We start from the raw sequence: 23,174 nt of genomic DNA, 5'->3' as shown, positions 1-23,174 counted from the left end.
AGATAATTTATGGACATTTTAAACTCATTCTTAAAAAATAAAAAACGAAAAAGGTACAACCACATTGTGAAACTATGGTTTGGTGTTTATTTTCCCTTTTCTTTCTGTTTGCAATTTCTGAAATTTAATAAAACATACCGTGCTTATAAAGTTTGTGAATATTGTAAATAAATTAAGACACATAATTTATATTGCAAGATATTGGATGGCCCAATTTTGTACAATTATTATTAAAAAAAAAAAAAAAAAAAAAAAAGGGAGAATTTTGTACAATATTTAATATAAGAATATAATGGCTCTTGATCTAGTTTCGTTTCTGTTGGATATATCTACCCAGTGGCTCGTTTTCCCACGAGAGGAGCCGTTAATTGAAATTATATTCTATAGTAAAATCACATAATGAAAGAAGTCATGTCCATTTTCTAAAAACACTTTTCTTATAGAAAACATATTCAAACTTATCAAAATTTATGAAAATAAAAAGTATAAGCCTGGATTGTGTTGGATTTAATCACCTTTTAAATTCAACTCAATTGTTTGGATTGAAAATTTCTTTCAATTCAAATAATCTTTATTAAAAAATGAATCTCATCCAATCAAACCATGAAATATTTGAATTAGATTGGTTCAAATTACTCAAGTCATTTTTTTATTTTTTTTTGAAAGAAATATAATATCAATATATAAAAATCTAATTTAATTATATTTTCATATATTGAATTAAGATTAACAACTCAATTTCAATATATATAATGAAAATTTTCTTTTTAAAGAGATGTTGGAGAATAAATTATTAAAAAAATAATNTTAATATAGAAAAATTATTTCAATAGTTAAATATTTACAAGATGTAGCAAAATTTTAGAACTATCAATGATGAATGTTGATAAATCCAGATAGACTTCTACCAGTATCTATCAATGTCACTTATAGACAATAATAAAAGTCTATCAGTGTTTATCAACATCTATCATTGATAGTTCTAAATTTTTTTATTATTTTTTATATTTAAAAACAACCCATCGATATATGTATAAATAATTGTATTATAAATAACAAAAAAAAATATATTTTTGAGTTAATAATAAATTCGAGTTACTTTAGATTAATTTGGGTTATATTACGTAAACCCACAAACTAACTCAACCGATAAAAGTTTCATTTATTTGAATCCAACTCAAATAAATTGATAACCCAACCCAAACACAAACACCTCTAACGAATGGTAACTGCAACAGAAAAGAAGAGGAGAAAAAAGTGAAAAACATAGGAAGAGAAATCGATCAATGATACAGTTCCCACCAGAGCCTCATCGCTGCAACAACAGCTAATAAAAATGTTACAAACTATCTAATTTGTATTATTACTACAATCAACACAAACATGTCCTTGAACATGTGACATTTTATCCGACCTTGTCCCCGTTTTGGGTCAGTTGTTATTGTAAATTTGGAACCATTTCCTTCTCTAAAGTGAAAAACTTAGAGGCCAGGCATTGGGAATTGAGTGGTAAGAGCTTCGACTCTTGCGCGAAGATCTGAAACTCGATCGATCAAAGGGAAATCAGATGTTGTCACAAACTTGAGGAAGTCTTGGAGCTTTGATCCTGGGGCCAGTGGTTTGGCATCAAGAGTTATCTTAACACCCTCATGGATGAAGTCTGCAACCGCTACAAACTCTTTCTCAGTGAATCCTCGGGTGGTCATGGCAGGCGACCCAATTCGAATGCCTCCTGGAACTAGAGCACTCTTGTCACCTATGCATAAACCAGCTCAGAGTTAGTGCCAAGGAAATTGAACATGATAATCAGCCTGCTGAAATATGGGTCATTACCAGGTACCGAGTTCTTGTTGAGAGTGATTGAGGCCATGTCGAGAATTTTCTCCACCCGAGCACCATCGATACCCTGTCATCAGAGTTCACTTATAGATTAACCTAAGGTTCCTTAGGTCGTTATTTGAAAGCATATTTATGAGGAACAATGATTTACCAATGGCCTGAGATCTACAAGAACTAGGTGGTTGTCACTTCCCCCGGAAACTAGCTTATAACCCAACTTGACAAGTCGACTTGCAAGAGCTCTACAATTGGAAATGACCTAAAGTATGAAGAGCTACGTTGTTAGAAAATAAGAAAACAGTGTCTTGCACCATGTTTAGATCATTGAGGAAGTGAAGTACCTTGTTCTGATAGACCTTAAATTCTGGGGATTGTGCATGCTTCAAGCATACAGCTAGTCCCCCAATTGTATGATTATGAGGACCACCCTGTATGACAACCATAAAATCGACAATATTTAAGAACTGAAGACAAAATATGTAGTAAAGCTAATAAACTCTTCTTTATGTGATACCACAAGACTGGTTGACCAACCTGTAATCCGGGGAACACGGCATTATTAATAGCAGATTCTAAGTCAACTCCAAGCACAGGTTCTTTCTTGAAGAAGATCATTCCACCCCTCGGACCTCTCAGAGACTGCACATAATTTGACATTTCTTTTAGGCCGAGAAAGCAATTTCTTTTATGTGAAGAGCAACCAGCAACAGACCAAATTACATAAGCTAATATGTTCTAAGAGAAAGCAAAATGACATGAGAACGACAAAATTCAATATAGGCAAATAAATATGAAATAAATTTAATCTCTCTTTTTAAAACAATTTCCAGAAAAGTCATATATTTGGCTTCCTGAAGCTTTCTTGGGCTGGTGGCTGAACGACAAAGAGACAGTGTTTTGGAAGTGTGAGATTAGAACTCTTGTGTGTTTTATAGTTACAAAGAAACCAAAGGGTTCAATAACTCTCAACTTTTCTTGAACTCCTGTACAAGTGTCATTCACAATGAGACTTTCTTTTGTAATCATGGTATTTTTCTTAATGTTAATATCAACTTGGATTATTTTTTTGGTATTAGTTTTCTCTGCCTCGGCCGATAGGATGTTCCCCTTTTAAGTTTGGCTCTCAAATATACTAATTTCATATCTTAAAAGACGAAATGAATTTAGAGGAAAGCACGTGCTTAAAAGGAAGCATCCATGAGCAAAATCTATACTATACCTTGTGTGTCGTTGTGGTCACGATATCACAGTATTCAAAAGGATCAGCAACAACAGAAGCAGCAACAAGCCCACTTATGTGAGCCATATCCATCATGAGAAAAGCACCAACAGCATCGGCAATCTACCCATATTAAATCAAGTCAGTCATTCATTAATGTTTTTTCTAAACAGAGCCACTCGATGTAAAATGACGAACAGCATTAGATTTAGGTAAATCCTCACTTTTCTCATGCGAGGATAGTCGAAATCTCGTGGATAAGCACTAGCACCAGCAATAATCAGCTTTGGTCGAAACAAGTTAGCAGTTTTTTCAAGCATGTCATAATCTACAATGCCTGCAAGAGTTTGCTCCTAAATTAGAATGCAAAAACCATGGAAGAGACCATAAAAAAACCTGTACCACACATGGGAAGTACCTGTAGTCTCATCAAGACGATAAGGCATAGATTCAAAATAAATTGATGTGCCTGACACCCGCCTTTTTGGTGTCATAAACCCATGAGACAAATGTCCTCCATGAGGCAAGTCCAAACCCTAAAGTCATTTAACAATATCATTAGCATTAACAATTGTCTATATTAACACGGTGATTAAAGAAGTAATCATAAGGCTACTCACCATGATCCGATCATGTGGATTAAGAATTGCAGTATAAACCTCAAAGTTAGCAGGTGAACCAGATAATGGTTGAACATTTACACCCCACTTGTTATTGTCCAAATGAAATGCTGCTAGAGCCCTTTGTTGACAGAGTGTTTCAAGCTCATCGATATGTTCATTACCACCATAGTACCTGAGATGCAGGATAAAAAATCTTAGGACATATTTGGATTGACTAGAGAAAAAATTGTTTTTGAAAAAATTCATTTTTATTTAAACTCTTTTGATAAAATTTAGTTAAAATACACTTCAAAAGCTATTTTAAGTAGTTGCCAAACACTTTAATTTTTTCCAAAATGACATTTTCAAAATTAAACACTTGAAAAAGTTAATCCAAACACGCCCTTAATTTGCATAATCCTCTCAACGACAAAAAAATCTCAAAACCTTCCCAAAAAGAATTGGAATTCACATCCATAGTACTTCAAATGAAGAAATGTTACCTTTTTCCAGGTAATCCTTCTGAATATTTGTTTGTGAGACAAGATCCTACTGCCTCCATAACTGCCCGAGAAGTAAAATTCTCTGAGGCAATAAGTTCAAGGCTTTTAAACTGTCTCTGCTTTTCTTTATTAATAATACTTCGAACTTCGGGATCTATTTCACTCAAGGCGTGGTCTACAAACTGGCTTACACCTGCATGACGAAAATAAAGTTAAATTAAGTTAAATTCTCCCACTCAACCAAACTTAAATTCTTATCATTCATAAGAACCAACTTGGCTAATCTAAGATTAGGAAACAAAAGAAATATAGTATACTTTTTTCCTCCAAGGAAAGAGTCAAGTTTTCGAGCCATTCTATTAACAAGGGTCAAGCAGATACGTCAAATTTCTTTCAAACAAATCATAACATTGGTGAATGGAGTTGATAATATTTCACCTCCAATTTCCGGAACAGTGACAGATACAGAAGATGATGGTTTCCCCGCAACCATGCTTGCTTCAACATTAGAGGATTTACAGGGTTTCAAGATGGTCATTTTCTTGTGTTGCGGAAACACACAGCTAGAACTTTTTGAAGGAAAACATGATCCCTTCGCACAAACAGCAACTTGCAGAGAGCCCATCACTGCAGCACCACTCGTAGCCTGCATTCTGTCCACTTAAATCTTCACAAAGCCCTACAAATTTCATACAACAAAACGAACTTCAGTAACAACCAAACGTCAAAACAGAACAGAACACCAATAACTTCAATCAAACATCAAAAGTTCAAAAACAACACGCAACATAGTCTAATACTGTATTTGGGTGCACGGTTATTTTCTATGTGACCCACAAACTGATATAATCTCTCGAATAATCAGAGAGAGTTTTGATATTATCGAATCTCAAGAATAAAAGCGTTATTTAAAACTTCATAACAATAATATTTACAACAGCTTTTAAAAATAACAGCTGATTAGTTTATTACGAACCACTTCGAGACACGCTCTGAAATTCTTCTCAGGTGAAAATAAAAACCATTAATCCCAATACTTCAACGGATAATCAGAAATAGCCAAAGTCAGACAATATAGAAACGGACGGAAAATACTCAAAGAAAGTGAGATGATGATTGAGTGATTGTAGAAGGAAACCTGACCGGCGACAACGGCGGCGGCGGCGGACGAACGGTGGAGCCTTGCAAGCAAGACGGATGAGTTATAAAAATTTCTTAATTTGTTGATATTTTTAAGCTCGTATATATAGAGTCGCCGAATGAGTAGGGTTCCGAAGAATTTAAAAATGATTGGAAGCTTTTGTAATTTGCTTGGCCAAAAGGACTATATAGTAATTATCTAGTCACAACATGATGTGTCTTTTCCATGTCAGCAGTTATCAATAACCCTTTAATTATACATTTTTTTTCTTTAATATTTGAAAATTTATATTTAATCGAACTTAAAATTACAAATTTACGACATATTTTAGAGTAATTTTTAAATGGAAAAAAGTGAATCTAATTAAGAATGTGCACGATTCGGTTCGATTATTTTTTTTCTCTTTGCTCTAGCCCCATTCAGAAAATGGCTCAGAAGGAGCAGCACGCTGAAGGGAAAAAAAAAATCTAGAACATAAAACAGGTAAATATGAAGGTTATACCTCTTAAAAAATGATGAGAAAATTTTTGAAAAATTTCACAAGATAACCTAAAAACTAACAACTTTTCTATGGATGATTTCTTTCTAAAAATTTTGTTCTCACTGACATTTTCTAATGTGAAATACCATTTTACACCTCGTTTTAAATTCTACTCTTCCTCCTTTTACTCTTATCATTTGATCTTCATTTTCAACCATCGAATAATCCACCATAATTGAATGCAACTATTTATTCTCAATCAACACTGTACCATTAGAATTCAGTGTTATTGGATCTTAACCACGAGACAAGTAATGGAATATCATTTTCAACTCTTCAGCTTCACTCAAACACTATCACTTTCAGTCAAATATAAATCACTTTCAACTCCATTTAATTTATTTTATGGGTCTAAAGTGAGCATTCTTCAAATAAAGTCATTCTATATATCCAGAAACAAATACTGTAAGTGTTAACCGAAAATTTTAGAAGTTCGTTCACTATTATTTCTTCGATCGTGTACCACTATATACAATCGTATATCATGAGGTACATGATTGTGTACCACAATATACACGATCGTGTATTATTAGATATTAGATCGTATGCCATTGTATATGTGGTGGTATACGATCGTGTACCTTACAATATACGATCGTATACCCTTTTGTAGGCGATCTTTGACCACACACATTTTTGTTTCTATAATATCAAGGTTTGATTGATTTATTATAATTGGTGTATTGTAAATCAATGACATCAATTTGCATCTTTGTACAATATAGTTGGGAGTGGGACCATACCGAAAGTAACTATGTTGGCGGTCACATAAAAGGTCTAAAGATTAGACATGATATATCGTGTAGTGAACTAGTCTTCTACGCTAACGACTGAATATCGATCCTCGCATCTTTGTATAATACGGGGAGTGCGACCAAACCGGAAGTAACTATATTGGCGATCACATGAAAAGTCTAAAGATTTTATACGATATATCGTGTAGTAAACTAGTGAGTCATCCACGCCAACGACTGAATATCAATAAGAACATATTTGACATACACATCAAATGTTATTACGATCTATTGGTCCAAGCTCCTCTGATCGATATAGTCGATGATGAAGACCTTAGTTTTTTTTTAAGGCATTGGTGCATCGTGGATGCTTTTGTTTATATCAGTTACACTGCATGATATTCATAGAACATACACTGATAACATGTACCATCAGGGCAATCTGATCATTCCAACCATTATAACTTGTCATAACTTTGGCGTTCTAACTACATCAAGACAATATTCCCACTATGTCTTCACTATATGAGAACATCGAGCCATGTAACCTGGGGGATGATGGAAATGAAACTTGGATGGGTCACAACATCCAAACGAGATAAACTTCACAAACTCATACTGACTATGGATACGGACAACCTCTAGGTCCACAACCAGTTCCAACACCTTTTGTTTATATTCCAACCTCACCTGTTCCGGTCCCACTAATGGTGATGCCCTCATATCCAGTACAGCCAAATGTTCATACCCAACCATTCATAGATGTACCTAGAGCATGTGATGGCTCATCTTATGATGAACTTATCTCAGTACTTCACAACTGTCTGAATGACGAGACTATAAAAATTGGTCAGATTTTCTTTTCCAAATATGATTTATTTGTTAAATTTTCAGTGATTGCGATAAGAAAGAATTTTGATTACCGTGTAAAGAAGTCGAGAAAAACTTGTTAACCATCCGGTATTTAGTGGAGGAATGTTTGTGGCGAGTCCATGCAAAAAAAATTGGTAGGAAGTGATTCATTCAAAGTAATGAAGCATCCAAGCATACACACATGCACCCTTGAAATAAAGAGTGGTAATCATCGACATGCTAATAGTTGGGTTATTGGACACTTAATCAGTCCAAATACAATGAAGTCGATCAATCATATCGCCCAAAGGATATAATTGACAACGTCCGAAGAGATTATGGAAGGAATATTGAAAAGGGACCGAATCCTGCAGTGGAAGCGTTTTGTTAGAATGTCTTGCATTCTAAAATCCGATCTTTACATAAACATAATCATTGAATTAAAAAATAATATAAACATGTAAGTTAGCATGCAATAGGGAAAAGATTAGAATGCTTATTACCTTTGTAGATTCCCAAGTGCCGCAAACAATCATTTCCTAGTTCCAACAAACGGATCTCTAACGATCTTGATCATGAACAATTTCTTGAACAATCTCGAACACTACCACGAGAGTAACCTCGTTATTCTTTAGGATTCCAATAGAGGAATAGGTGGTATTTAACTATTGAGAGAGGGAGGGGAGAAAACGATTTTGGAGAGTAGAGAGAATCTTCTTTATGGCATAAAAAAATTCTGCACAAACATTATGGTGCTGTGTATTGTGTTATGCGTACCAGTGTATTCCAAAAGGGTCATAAAGAGGTCACTGTATAGAGAATGGTAAAGTCCTTTTCCTAATATTTTCTTTTTTTATAATGAATTAAATAACACATATTTAATTAATTAGCTCATTTAATTAAATAACACCTATTTAGTTAATTAGCCCAATTAAATAACATTTATTTAATTTTAATTTGCACAATAATTAAATAATTATTTATACATTAAACCCAATTTAATGTATATATTTAATTATCATACATCCCATGTATATGTGCAAAACCTGTCTATTAATTAATTTTTTGTGAATCTAATTCACTTGAATTAATTAATTTGAATCTTATTCAATTATTATTTTCCAATTTAATTATAGTTCATATCTATAGCTAATTATATATTAACCCCATTAAGATATTGTTTCCTCAAATTAATTTGAACAATTAAAATTATCCCTTTTAAGATCCACTAGTGACTAACGAAGGGACCTGTAGATCAGAAGCTTATGAGATTTATTGACTAAACTAATTAACCAAATTAATCACTATTTGTTAATTGTAGGTATATTCAACTAAAGACCCACAACTGCACTCTTTTCACTACAGAAATATTTATGTGTCCACTGATATAAACCAATACTAACAAGTTAGTCCTTCACGAGTGTTTGTAACTCCAACTAGGTTAAATTACAGTTTTACCCTTGGGTTACCTTTCACTCCTTAAGTACTAGTGCTCCTCTAATGAACAACTTGTTTATGGTCCAACCAACAAACAGAAACCCTCTCTAGCCAACGAGAGGGTAGGGCTCTTTGTTCAAGTCTCGTAGACACCACTTAAAGGAACATTTATCTACTTACTCTTAAGGCGGAAATGAGTGAACATATTGTATTATTATGTTCTCAACTCCCCACTCGATCTTTTCCCAAAAATGGTAGACTTTCTGGGTCGACGAACTATTCGCTCTTACCTATATAAATCAAAGGACAATCCCTCATGAACAGGAGTTCATAATATACTAAAGATTAAAACTAAGTCGCCTAGGTTATCCTATTGAAATAGAAGCTAGCTAATTAACAATGTCATATAGTGGTTACTATTTCGCGGTTTAATCTTATGCAAACTCATTGCATAGGACACCCTATTCACGTTCACCTACATGAACGTATTAGATCATTATGTTTGTATCAAATACAAAGTGAGCCGTATCCATAGTGTTACCAGGATAAGGTACCCAACCTTATTTCTATACTATAGACCCTTTAGGCTATATCTTGAACATTGATCATTGTATGTCTTCACATACAGTTCAAGACCCATAAGATAACCTTGAATGTTCGTTTATCGGATTAAGGGTTGTTAAGGCAAAATGAACAACAATACAAACAATAACATTTATTGATCTAACATCCATAACTTTTTATTGATGACGGTCAATTGATAACATTTACTATCTATGAGTTTTAGGGCATAAAACATAACAAACTCCCACTTGAACTAAAACTTTAGTCAATGGGTCGTACACAATCCAAAAGGCAGGATAATGCTAAATACAATAAACTAGGGCATCCATATATCCATTATACATCTCCACTTACCCTAGATTATACAAGGTTCATGTCTCGTAGACCTAGATTCTCTAGATGACCCTCGAACACTTTAGTCGCGAGAGCCTTCGTAAATAGATCAATAATGTTGTATTCTGAGACAATCTTTGTGACGATCACATTTTCCTGCATAATTTCCCATATCAGGTGATACTTCCTCTTAATATGCTTTCCTCATTTGTGACTGTGAGGTTCTTTGGAGCTGGCTACTGTCTCATTGTTGTAACAGTATAAGGCGATGGGCAAGTTCATATTTTGAACCAGTTCTAAATTACTTAAGAACTTTCTTAGCCAAACTGCTTCCTTTGTTGATTAGCAAGCAGCTACATACTTACCTTTCATAGTGGAATCTGCAATGTATCCTTGTTTGATACTACGCCATACTATAGCTCCCCCGTTCAGGATAAACATTGATCCTGACGTGGATTTCCTAGAATCTTTGTCAGTTTGGAAATCAGAATTTGTGTATCCTGTAAGGATCAAATCCTAAGCTCCATACACTAGCTTGTAGTCCATCGTTCTCCTAAGATACTCGAGGATGTTCTTAACCGTTGTTCAGTAGTAGAGCCTTGGATTGGATTGCTACCTACTGACAATTCCAACTACATAACAAATTTTTGACCTAGTGTAAAGCATAACATACATTAAGTTGCCCACAGTTGAGGCATACGCAATATGTTTCATATCCTTAACTTCTTGAGATGAATTAAGACATTGTTCCTTAGATAAGTGAACCCCGTGCCTGAAAGGTATCAGATCATTCTTAGAGTTCTGCATCGAATATCGAGTCAACATTTTGTCGATATAAGTTGCTTGAGACAGCTAGCGTTTTGTTCTTGCGATTCTTGATTATTTGAATCCTAAGTACATACTGCGTCTCTCCCAAATCTTTCATTTGAAATTGGGCTGCCAGCCATTTCTTAATGTCAGTAAGGTACCCTACACCACTCCCAATGAGTAGGATATCGTTTACATAAAGTATTAAAAAAACTACTTTATCGTTGATGATTTTCTTGTAGATACAGGGTTCATGAACGTTTTGATCAAAACCAGGAGATTTGATCGCTACATCAAATCTAATGTTCTAAGATCTGGATGCCTATTTCGACCCATATCGATTCAGTTTGCAAACTTTTTGCTCCTAACCTTAGGTTAGGAACCCCTCGGGCTAAGACATAAAGATATTCTCCTCAAGATTGTCATTCAGAAAAGCAGTCTTGACATCCATTTTTCATATCTCATAGTCATAATATGTATCTATGGACAAGAGAATTCTTATAGACTTATGCATAACAACAGGGAAAAAAGTTTCCTCATAGTCAACTCTTTCCCTTTAGGTATAACCCTTTGCTACAAATCTAGCTTTGAAGGTCCGTACCTTTCCAGCTACATCTATCTTTCTTTTGTAGATCCATTTAAACCCTATGAGTTTAACCCCTTTAGGTAAATCTACAAGCTCCCGTACTAAATTGGAGTACATGAACTCCATTTTAAGGCCCATGGCTTTGACTCACTAGTCTTTGTCTACGTCATTCATCGCCTGTTTATAGGACAATGGACCTTCAACACCATCATCTGGTGTGACAACCCGAGTTTCAGTTAAACCTAAGTAATGTTCAAGTTGTATCACAAGGGATTGTCCTTTGATTTGTATGGGTAAGAGTGGTCAGTTCACCGACTTAATATGCCTACCATTTCGGGGATAAGATCGAGCGAGTAGCTGGGAACATAATCATACACGATGAATTTCACTCCTTCCATACTTCAGGGTAAATAGATGGGTGTTCCCTTAAGTGGTGCTTCGAGACTTGAACAAATGGCCCTACCCTCTCACTGACCCGATAAGGGTTTCTATTTAATAGTTGGACCATAAACAGGTTATTCATTAGAGGAGTACTGGTACTTAAAGATGTAAAGATAACCTAGGGGTAAAATGGTAATTTGACCCTGGTGTTACGTTCACTCGTGAAAGACTAAGTTGTTGTTATTGATCTATATCCATGGACACAGAAACATATCTATAGTGAGAATAGTGCAGTTGTGGGTCTTTAGTGGAGTGTAACCATAGTTAACGAATATTGATTAATTTGGTTAATGAGTTTAACCAATTAATCTCGCATCGTTGGAGCTTCTGATCTGTAGGTCCATTAGGTCTCCTTCCTAGCTTGTAAAGGGTATTGAGGTAATTTGTCATTAAATTAAATTTGAAATGTTTAAATTCAGAATTGAGATTTTTGTTGATACATTTTAATATAAAGTTTAATTTTAGACTTTATTATTAATTTTGGATATGATTCAAAAATAATAAATGAGAGAAAAAATAATTGTAAGGAGTTCAAATATTTTAATAAATAAGATTTATATTGAAAACTATAGGATAAAAATAATGTGCATTGGATGCGCATTAAAACTATAGGTTAAGTGAGAAAAGTGTTTTTGAATATGATTCAAATGGAAAATTAAATTAAATATGTGATATTTAATTGGATGATTAATTAATTAGTTAATTTAATTTAATTAAACTGATTAAATCAAAATTATATGTTAAAATAAATGCACATTAGATGCGCATTAAAATTATAGGTTATGTGAGAGTGAATCATTTAAACATGATTTAAATGGTCATTGGTTTTTATTTAGTTAGTTAAATTAAACAAATAGTATTGTTTAATTTTAATTAAATAAAAATGTAACTCCCCATGTAGGGAGTTACTGGAGACGTGGGACGAATCCCACGTCTCCTTGCTTCTCTCTCATTCTCTTTGTATTAAAAAAAAAAGAAAAAAAAAAGAAAGGGATGCAAAAAGAAGAACATTTTATTTATTTTTTGTAGAAGCAAAAACTCTCTGCCCAAAATCCTCCAAATTTCTAAAGAGAAACCCACAATTCTCAAATCTCATTTTTCTTGTAAGAACATGGAGGACTTCGAGTGGTGGTGCCCATTCCTAATTCGTACAAAAAAATTCCACATAATTCCCAAAAGGTTTGCAAGGTAGGATTTCTTCTCTTTATAGGTTTTGTTTCTCGAATTGCATGCTTAATCTATTTTGATTTTCCGTTTTTATTAAAAAAATTGTTTTGATTTTAAATGACATTTTAAAATACGTTTTGGGTTCTGTATGTTATGGTTTCCGCTGTGCCTAAACACTTTTGTTTCTTCCTGATCTCTTCAACAACCATACTTCATTGATTGATATGAATTTACAGACTCGAAGCAAGAAATAAATTGCCTAGAAAATACAACGGACCCTTACAATTTAATTAAATTAAAAAGTGATCTAATGCCAAAATCGAAAACATTCAATTTTGTAAACCAACATTCAAACATTCCATAATGCAGAATATGAAGCCCGCCTCTAAACGATCTTGTTTTGAAAAATACGAAGAACGAAGATATAAGGAATTGACTCTGATACCAATTGAAAGGAGATCGAGTCTCGCAGCAGAAGCGTTTTGTTATGACGCCTTGCGTCTCACAATTCGATTTTTACAGAAACATAATCATTGAGTTAAAATAAAATACAAACATGTAAATTAGCATGCAATAGGGAAAAGATTAGAACGATTCTTACGTTTGTATATTCTTAAGTGCCACGAACAATCTTTTCCTAGGTCCAACGAACAGTTCTCTAACAATCTTGATCGTGAACAACTTCTTTAACAATCTTGAACACATCCACGAGAGTAACCTCATTATTCACTGGGATTCCAATAGAGGAATAGGTTGTATCTAACTATTGGGAAAGGGAGAGGAGAAAATAATTTTGGAGAGTAGTTAGAATTTTCTTTATGGCTTAAAGAAAATTCTGCATAATAACACTATGGTGTTGTATATTGTGTTTTGTGTATCGATGTATTCCCAAAGGGCCATCAGGAGGTCTTTATATAAAGAAGGGTTCAACCATTTTCCTAATATTTTTCTTTTCTATAATTAATTAAATAACAACTATTTAATTAATTAGTCCATTTAATTAAATAACACTTATTTAGTTAATTAGTCTAATTAAATTACACTTATTTTATTTTAATTTGCACAATAATTAAATAACTATTTATACATTAAACACAATTTAATGTATATATTTATTTATCATATACATCTCACGTATATGTGCAAAATCTCTCTATTAATTAGTAAATCTAATTCACTTGAATTAATTAATTTGAATCATATTCAAATATTATTTTCCAATTTAATTATAGTTCATATTCATAATAAATTATATATTAACCACATTATGATCCACAAAAATATGCTGGTATTGTCATTACATCTAGTGGTTACTATTTCACGGTCCACTCTTATGCAAACTCATTGCATAGGATACCCTCACTCGCATGTCACCTACATGAATGTGTTGGATCATTACGTTTGTATCAAATACAAAGTGGGGTGTATTCATAGTATTACCAGGATAAGGTACCCAACCTTATCCTTATACTATTGACCCATTAGGCTATATCTTGAATATTGATCCTTGTATATCTCAACATATGGTTAAAAACTCATAAAATAACCTTGGATGTTAGTTTATTGGATTTAAGGTTATTGAGACAAAATAAACAATAATACAAACAATAACATTTATTGATTTAACATCCATAACTCTTCATTAATAACGGTCAATGATAAAATTTACTATATACGAGTTTTAAAACATAAAACTCAACAAATATAAGCTACATAACTAACAATCACTACAACTAACAATCACCATTATATTAAGTTTGCAAAAGTTCTAAAACATCTTTTGCCACTCCATAACCAGACTAAACCAACCCGAACCAAGCCAATCCAACATAAACCGGACCCAACTAATTTGAACCTAGTCGAACCGGACCGGACTGTGAACCAACCCAAACCTCGTTATCACGCGTGCTTCGCAAACCCTTAAGAAACGCAAAATTCTAAAACTAGATTCTAGGCAATACTACGATCTGTTCAACCATTTTGGCCAAAATTGGTCTCGATCTTCATTGCAAACAATCCTAATTCTAGACATGGACTTATAAAAGACTCGATTTACATGATAAAATGCCCAAAAAAACCCAGTGGCCTTTACAATTTGGTCAAATAAAAAACATGTAAATCTAAGGTCAAATTAAACTACAAACATTCATTCACAAATCACATTCCATAATGCAATTCAACCTACCAGTCCAATGAAAAATTCAAAATTTCTAAATTAATTAAACGAGATGCTCTGACACCAATTGTAGGGATAAAAGTCCTAACGCAGCAGAAGAACCAAGGGTCAACTTCTAATTAATTTAGAATTCAAAATACCAATACACTAGCAAAACACATAGAATAAAAACAGAGAACTAAAATGTAACATCCCGAATTTCAGGAAAATTTAAGTTAATTATCTAAAATTATTGAGTTTAAATTTCCCTTTCATTTGGAAAATTGGGGTTAAATTGAAATAATTGAAAAACCTTGATTGGTTAAATTGAATTTAATTGATTAGATATTCGAACTGATTATCTTGAAAATATTGAATTTTGCTTCCCTTTGATTTTGGATTTTAGGGAAAACTTAAAAAAAAAAAAAAAAAAAAAAGATAATTAATTTCATGTGGGTTTGAATTGATTTAAATATTTGGAAGGATTTATTTTGTATCAAATTGATGAGTCTTATGCCCTTTAATTTTGGTTTTTGAAGCCTAAATTAAGAGAATTTGAAAAGTAATTGATTTCTAAATTTAATAGAATCTTTGGAGATTTTGGAGATATTGTGATAAAATATTTTATTTATCTTTTCAAACTTTGGAAAAAAAAAATAAAAGAATCGATATTTTTTTCGAAATTAAATGAGGGTGAAAAGAGGTCAAAACTTGGGGAGAAAGCAATTCGGTTTTTCAGCGACAGCTTCCACAAAATTATAAATTGCTAGAGGTTGAACCGTTGGATCGTGCTCAAATTTGGTCAGCCTGAGACATATAGAGTTCCATTTTGAATGGTTGGATCGTTGTTTGAAGCTCTGGTTTATTCGTAATCGCTGCTAAATAAAATCTATAAACTAGAAATTCCTCTTCTCTCCCACTCTCGCAAACCCTCCTCATGCAAGACCCTCACTACCAGCCACTAGCCTAAACAATTTATGTCATCCAACAGCAACACACGCTGCCTATCTATGGCAGCCACAAGTCGATGCGTCGTCGACCGCCATTGCCCTGATCTTTGTTGGAATTTTGGGGAAAACCTTGGGTAAGACTTATTTTTCCTTATAATTTGGGAGATGAAGTTCACCCCTTTGATTTTGGGTTAAATTAATAACCTATAATTGGTTTGAAACTTAGATTCAAGGTTTGGAAGTTTTGAGGCATTGACCATTAATCTAGATACCATTTTGTTTTGCAAGAAATTGGTGAAGATCGATTGGCTAATCAAATCAAGTATTGGAATTTGTCTGTGACCAAGCCACAACTTTAGGTTGATTCAAGTGTGCTAAAGAAGTTCTAAGGAGATTTTATTTTGCGTTTTTTTACCAAGTTAAGGTAAGTAATCTTACTACTGGAACCGCCTTTACGTCGATAAATTTATTATTTATGTTGGGGATGGTAAGACTAGTTACTAGGATAATTTTGACTGTTCTGAGATTTAATGGACTATTTAGAAAAGATATATGAGCATGTCATAATATGTCTGAAGCATGTTAATGTATGAGTATGATTTAGAATTTTTTGTGATATATTAAAAGAACGATTAAGCATGATCCTAAATTATGAGTTAAACGGCACTACTACGGGAATGTCTTAAGGTTGGGTAAAAGTTGGAGCATTTTGTTGATGTGCTTATTTATGTGATTTATTATGAAAGTGTGTAAGCTATATGATGTATAATGAAATTCCAAATGTTTGATTGTTTACATGAGTTAGTGCATGAAAGTGGTGTACTAGAGTGGATCCATTAATACTAGATTAATTACGTATATTGAGGTTAATTAACATGATCAAGACCTTGATCAGGAGATTTTAGAGAATTCATGATTATGTTGTAATATGAAGTTAGATGCAATACCTTTTCCTTTCCAGACTATGTGACTGCATGAAAGTGATGCACGTCCAAGGGCGCTAGTACGTGAAAGAGATGTACTAGGGCTGGTGTGTATGAAAGTGATACATACCTAGAGGGTACTAGGGTGTATGTAAGAGGTACACATTCAGTAGGTTATGTGTATACGAAAGAGGTGTATGCGTAACCATGTGTACGAAATAGGTACACATTTAGTGGGTTATGTGTATACGTAATCATGTGTACGAAAGAGATATACATTAAGTGGATTATGTGTATACGAAAAAGGTGTATACGTAACCATGTGTATGAAAGAGGTATACATTCAGTGGGTTATGTGTATACGAAAGAGATATATACATAACCATGTGTATGAAAGAGGTACACATTAAGTGGGTTATGCCTATACGAAAGAGGTGTATGCATAACCTTGCGTACGTAAGAGATTGTGTTTCCTTCGGGATTCACCAGAGGTTGTGGGTCCCACGAGACTTACTAGAGGTAGTGGACATACTTAACTATATAGGATGGAAATAAGTTTTTCATGTATGTATGTGTCCCATGAGGACTAGAGCAGTTTATATGTTCCACTAGAGGTAGGTATCTAGAGGACATAGATGCCTAGCCTGACCCCAGTAGTGGGGTTACTTACTGAGTATATTATACTCACCCTTTTCTCATGTTTATGTTTCAGGTAAGAGTAAGGACGCGCTGGGGAATGACAAGCGAAATTCGTGATCGAGCCACTGGGACCAGTTTTATGCTTTCGCTCATGAGATTTAAACTTATTTTCATGTTTTTCTTAGCTTTCAGTGTTGATGTTTAAAACTTACTATTTAGAATCACTTCCAGATTTATTTATTATCATTTATGATTTATGGGTACCTACCATTGTTGTTAATATTTGAAATTAAATGCAAAGTCTTTTAAATTTACCTTATTTAATTAGCATTTATTTCACCATAACAGAGTGTTGTTTTAAGTTCCATGCATGCATGTGTTTAGTAACGATCTAACTTAAGTCCTAGAGGGTCGAGTCATTACATAAAATTCTGAATCTACTATATAATTTAGGTTAAGCATGCTCTTGAAGGATGTATTAACACCCAAGGGAAAATGGATTGTATCCTAATTTTTATTTTTACATAAACGTGAAATTCAGAATACGGAAACGATACATATGCATTTAAATTACAACATGCTATTAACAATAAAATAAGAGGAATTAAAGGAATTTATGAATACTTACCCTTGAAGACTATTTATTATTGAATTCCTCTCCAATCACGAACTCTTCGTACTCTCCTTGGATTAGGAACTCCCAAAAACACAACAATGCCAAAACCCAATTTGCCGGACACCACCACACGATTACCTTGGTATTCTCTATAGGGTGAGAATCCAGAAGAGGGGTGGGCTTCATGATAATTTTAGCAGAAGGAGAAGGAGAATTTGAGAGGGATTTCTTAAGATAATATCAGGGACCCTTCTACGTGAAATTGAGGAAGAAGATCATCTAGAATAACCTCCCACTCCCACAACTTAGAATGAGAGAATATGGGGAAATTATTTCCATAACTCTCTCCCTTTATTAATTAAAAAATAAATCAAAAACAAAATTTTTATTTAAATAATATATATATATATATATTATTGGGGTTGATGCCCTAAAGTCTCGTGTCCTGTAGTTTGTAAATAGTTTGTACGAACGCTTGTATTGTATAATATATGATATTCACTTCACATCTTAATTTTGCTTAGTTATATATTTTATTTGCTTTACACAAACCAATAAACATAAAATCCCCGGTTATTTGTATGTAACTTAAGCATGTATGTGGTGACATACAAGTGGATCATGTCTTGAGTGATAACCAAAATGGTTTGTAGTATATGGATATAGGAGAGAAACCTTATCCTGGTAACGTTAGGGATGCGACCTGCTTTGTGGAATGGTCACAAGTGTCGTGACTTGTCATAGATGGTCTGATCATGATCATTCATGTAGGGGACATGTGAGCGGGGGCGTCCTATACAAAGAGTTTGTATAAGACCTGACCATGAAGTGTTTACGTCTCGTTATATAATACCGTTTATGACAAAGACTTCACTTCACTAGGATGGCCATAGGTAACATTACCCCAATCTTGAGTGAGTTAGGAACTCCTGCCATTGAGGGCGGTCCTTTGATTTGTATGGGTGCAAGTGGCTAGGTCGCTGATTCAAACCTACCATTTTGGGGATTCGTCTGATTTGGGAGCTAGGAACTCAGCTACACAAGATGAAATTTACTCCTTCCCCAAGGCAAGGGTAAGTAGATAGATAACTCCCTTAAGGGTTGATTCCAGGGCTTGATCGATGTGGCATTACACACATTCTCTTGGCTCGAGAGGTGTTCACACATAGTTGGACATGTTGTATTGTTCATCAATGGTACTTAAGAAGTGAGATGTAACTACGAGGGCAAAACGGAAAATTGGTCCAGCTGTACTTACGAGCATCGGTGAAGGGTCATTGTACTCATGATTGGTTATATCTGATGGATACAAAAATATATTTGTGGTAATAAGAGTTTGGCTGTTTGTCTTTAGTGGAATGTCTGGCAGTTAATGGATGGTGGATCTCGTGGCTAAAGAATTTAGTCAGCTATTCACGTACCGTTAGAGCTTCGAGCCACAGGTCCATTAGGTCCCCTAGGTAGCTTGGATAAAGTCGAGAATCAGTATTTGGGTTAGTTTAAAATGTTCAAATTGACAAGAGGGAGTTCGATTATATATGATATAATTGAATTGGTTAATCATATATGATATAATTGACTAAATATATGAGATACATTATTATGGAGAAAATTATATATAAATATGATTTATATCAAGTGGAGAAGAAATTACTATAGTAGATATGTGATATCAAACTATAGGGTAAAAATATAATATGATTATATTCATTTATTATTAAATTGGTTAATTATGAGATAATTGGCCGACATATTCTCCTCAATCGTTGGGAGCAACTGTGTTCGGTTATGGTAACTGAAGAATAAAATGAAAATTTGTTTCATTTGGCAAAAAATTTCAAAAATTCGCAATCGGTGTGAAAACGTATCAGTCACCTAGCTTGAGAGCCTATACGATAGAGTCTCATCGTCTAAACGATCGCACACCTCGTGTCTAAACAATCGCCTAGCGTTCCACATTTTCTAAACGATCATATACCTTTCACTAGATGATCGCTTAGTAAAATCTACATGATTGTATAGCTTTGTCTAAACGATAGCACTCCGCTATACAAATAGCTTTCTCTCCCACTTGCTTATCGTCTACACGATCAGCCTTTCCTCCTACCTCTACTAAATTCACCAAAGACCATACATGAGAATACCAAAGGCTCTAACTGGTGGTGTCATCCCCGCTTCTCACTTGTTCGTGTTTGTTCGTGTTGCTGCCGTTAGTGTAGATGATCATGCTGCCGTAGCTGACTGATTTGTTGGGCGATANGTAGCTGACTGATTTGTTGGGCGATAAAGTTCGTGTAGAGGTTCTTTCGCTACGTTGAGTTCGTATTTACAGAGAGTCTTCAACTGGTATGAGAACTCATTCCTTTGTATTTTATTTATCCAAGTATACCGTTAATTAGTGTTGAATTGCATAACTATCTGTTAAAATGTATCTATTGTATTTCGATCATAATGAAATCGGATAGATCTGAACATGTTCATAAATGTTATTCGTTAAGAGTTCCTTCAATTGGTATCAGAGCAAGGTTCTGATATTCCAATTTCATTGTTGCAACAAATTACATATACATTCTTGATGGGTGCATATCTGCTCTGTTTAATCGTTAAATTGTTGTGGATGTGCAGATTACTGGAGTTTTTTGGGATGTTTGCCTTGGTTTTATTTAATTCTTTTACATTCTCGGTTGATTGTAAAGGCTTCTTCGTTTTTGGGCATTAATAATCATTATCGAGTATATATTTCAAAGGCAGTTTGAGTCTTGAGTCATTTGTGAATAAGGTCGGAGCAAGAGTTGCAGTTCTTCGAGGAAGAAGACGATCAAGGGTTGATCGGGTCGTGTAGACGATGGGGTAAGCGATTACCGAGTATCAGGTCATGTAGACGATGGGATGCTCCGTATCGTTTAACGCATACACGCACTAGACAATCGTTTAGCTCAGCAAGCTTTATCGCTTAGTAACTGACTAAACGATCGCTTAACAATGCTCAGTAAATCGTTTACCTTCCGCCGCGTTAAGCGATCGCCTAAACGGTCAAGCTCTGCAGCCTCGTTGTCGTCTAAGCAATCGTTTAGCTTTTGCGCCAATCATCTAGTGCACATTGGGCGATCGTCTACCTTCGACGTTTACTAAACAATGGACTTCTCTTGGCGGTTCAAGACCGGTTCGCCTGTGAATCGGTTTACTCGATGGAAAATGTAATAGATAGGATTATTTCATTCCGGTTTTATGTAAAGACTCATCCCGGTCCATTAATCCTTAGTTTAATACATGCGATGTATGGTTTTTATATACATCACATATATTATACTATATGTTATCTCATATCATATATAATATAACCTATAGTTTGATATTCTCTCATTTAAGCTATAGTATTTAATATGAATCAAATTTAAATATTTATTTCCACTCAAATAAAACTTTATCTTATAATGTACCAAATACATTATATTAATTATATCACATAATTAATTTATATCATTTATATAATTTATAATTAGTTCTTTCAATTAATTTGAACAATTTATATTAATCCAAAATTAATTTGATTCTCAATAATCCCAATTGAGCTACCGAGGGGGACCTTATGGATCTATAGATTGAAGTTCCAATGATACGAGTGTTGGAAATGTCCTAGAACTCCCAGTTTGTGTTAAACATTATATTTATCAATAACCATGACTTGTTGATTTTGCATCTTATTATGAAAATCCAATAAACATATCCATGGATATAGTTTGAATACTGTAATTTTATGTAGTGACATAAATAGAATCAAGCTGACAGTATATAGTCTAAATGGTCTAATAAGTATATGGATGAAATTGGGTATCTCATCTTGGTAACACTATTGGATGCGGCCCACTCTGTAGTCATTATAAGAAGTTGTAAAGTGCTACAAACGATATGATCCACAAATCGTTCATGTTGAGACATGTGAGTGAGGGCATCCTATGCAATAGGTTTGCATGTAGACTGGACCACGAAAATAGTCACTTTTCTTTATAACGACTGTTTATTGTAAAACTGACTGTTTCATTTATCAAATAACCTAGGTTAACTCGATCTTAATCCTGAGCTGGCTTCGAATTCCTGTTTGTTCGGAATTATCCTTTGATCTGCAAACAGTGAGAGTAGTCCAACAGCACTGCTCAATAAGCTTCCTTTTTTGGGAATAAGATCGGATGAATAGTTGGGGACATAGCCTTACAAGATGGAATTCACTCCTATCCAATTTAGGGTTAGTAGATAGGTTGTTCTCTTAATTACTGATTCCAGGTCTTGAACAATCGGGGCCCCGCCTTCTCATGATAAAGAAAGGATTTGATTCATAGAGATTATGAATCAGAATTGTTCATTAGAGGGTCAGTAGAAACTGAAGGAACAAGATGTATTCACAAAGGTAAAACGGTGATTTTGACCTAGCTGTGATTACGTACAACCTGTAAGGATCGACTTACTGATTATGGTTATGAAGTGGACATAATATATCTACAGTGAGGGGAGTTCAACTATGGGCTATAGTGGAGTGTCCCATTAGTTAACGAATGGGGGTTAGATCGGTCTAATGAGTTTAGTCAATTAATCTCGAATTGTTGGAGCCCATGATCTGTAGGTGTGCAAGGTCCCCCTACTAGCTCGTAAATGGTTAAGCTTTAGAGTAGTTTGAGAAATTAATTTGAAACGTACAAATTAAAATTAAACAGATTAGGAGAATATATATTTAAATATGATTTGAATATATGAAGATCATTATTGTACAAAAATTAATTTAATATTTGATTTAAATTAATTTTAGAAAACAATTTTCTAGTTATTGAAATCAAGATTTTGGTTTTAAAGAAAAATTGGAAAAATCGATTTGCATGCACAAAATGGAAAAACTTCATTTTCCAATATCATCTTCTTCATGCTCACACAAAGTGCACTTTCTCTTCTTCATTAATACTCCAAGAATGAAGTGCAAGCCAGCATATCTCTTCTTTGCATGTTCATCTGCAATAAATAAAAAAGATTGAAGTGAATTGAAAGAGGCATTACACGAAAATTTTGAGAGAAAATTTTAGCTGGAAGAAGGATTCTTTGGAAGTATGCTGCTGTGAGCTTTTCTTTGTTCTTCATC

General features: G+C 34.0%; 1 protein-coding gene across 3 annotated transcripts; it reads right to left on the bottom strand.

Annotated features, from left to right (window-relative positions):
* Positions 1 to 1,244: 1,244 nt before the first annotated feature.
* LOC120070194 (serine hydroxymethyltransferase 3, chloroplastic) lies at positions 1,245 to 5,449 on the bottom strand. 3 transcript variants are annotated; one of them, XM_039022054.1, is made up of 12 exons: positions 5,302 to 5,449; positions 4,602 to 4,842; positions 4,164 to 4,356; positions 3,679 to 3,853; positions 3,477 to 3,594; positions 3,283 to 3,395; positions 3,059 to 3,181; positions 2,374 to 2,478; positions 2,181 to 2,267; positions 1,991 to 2,098; positions 1,834 to 1,906; positions 1,245 to 1,756 (listed from the first exon to the last, which is right to left on the bottom strand). In XM_039022054.1, the coding sequence occupies exons 2-12, from the start codon at positions 4,813 to 4,815 to the stop codon at positions 1,482 to 1,484; spliced, it is 1,584 nt and encodes a 527-aa protein (XP_038877982.1). In that variant the 5' UTR covers positions 4,816 to 4,842; positions 5,302 to 5,449; the 3' UTR covers positions 1,245 to 1,481. The 3 variants fall into 3 exon arrangements, with proteins under 3 accessions (XP_038877982.1, XP_038877983.1, XP_038877984.1); XM_039022055.1 differs by having other exon boundaries at positions 5,307 to 5,449; XM_039022056.1 differs by lacking the exon at positions 5,302 to 5,449 and adding an exon at positions 5,140 to 5,161.
* Positions 5,450 to 23,174: the final 17,725 nt, after the last annotated feature.

Source organism: Benincasa hispida, chromosome 1, assembly GCF_009727055.1.
Source record: "Benincasa hispida cultivar B227 chromosome 1, ASM972705v1, whole genome shotgun sequence".
NCBI lineage: Eukaryota > Viridiplantae > Streptophyta > Magnoliopsida > Cucurbitales > Cucurbitaceae > Benincasa > Benincasa hispida.
This window is presented reverse-complemented; position numbering and strand designations above follow the sequence as displayed.

What these genes read in the sequence shown, in the direction of transcription:
- LOC120070194 (XM_039022054.1), bottom strand. Translation starts at nt 4,815, where the DNA reads ATGCAGGCTACGAGTGGTGCTGCAGTGATGGGCTCTCTGCAAGTTGCT. An exon ending in CACTGTTCCGGAAATTGGAG is followed by an intron (nt 4,357 to 4,601) that starts GTGAAATATTAT and finishes TTCGTCATGCAG; the next exon opens with GTGTAAGCCAGTTTGTAGAC. An exon ending in CAACAAGAACTCGGTACCTG is followed by an intron (nt 1,757 to 1,833) that starts GTAATGACCCAT and finishes GTTTATGCATAG; the next exon opens with GTGACAAGAGTGCTCTAGTT.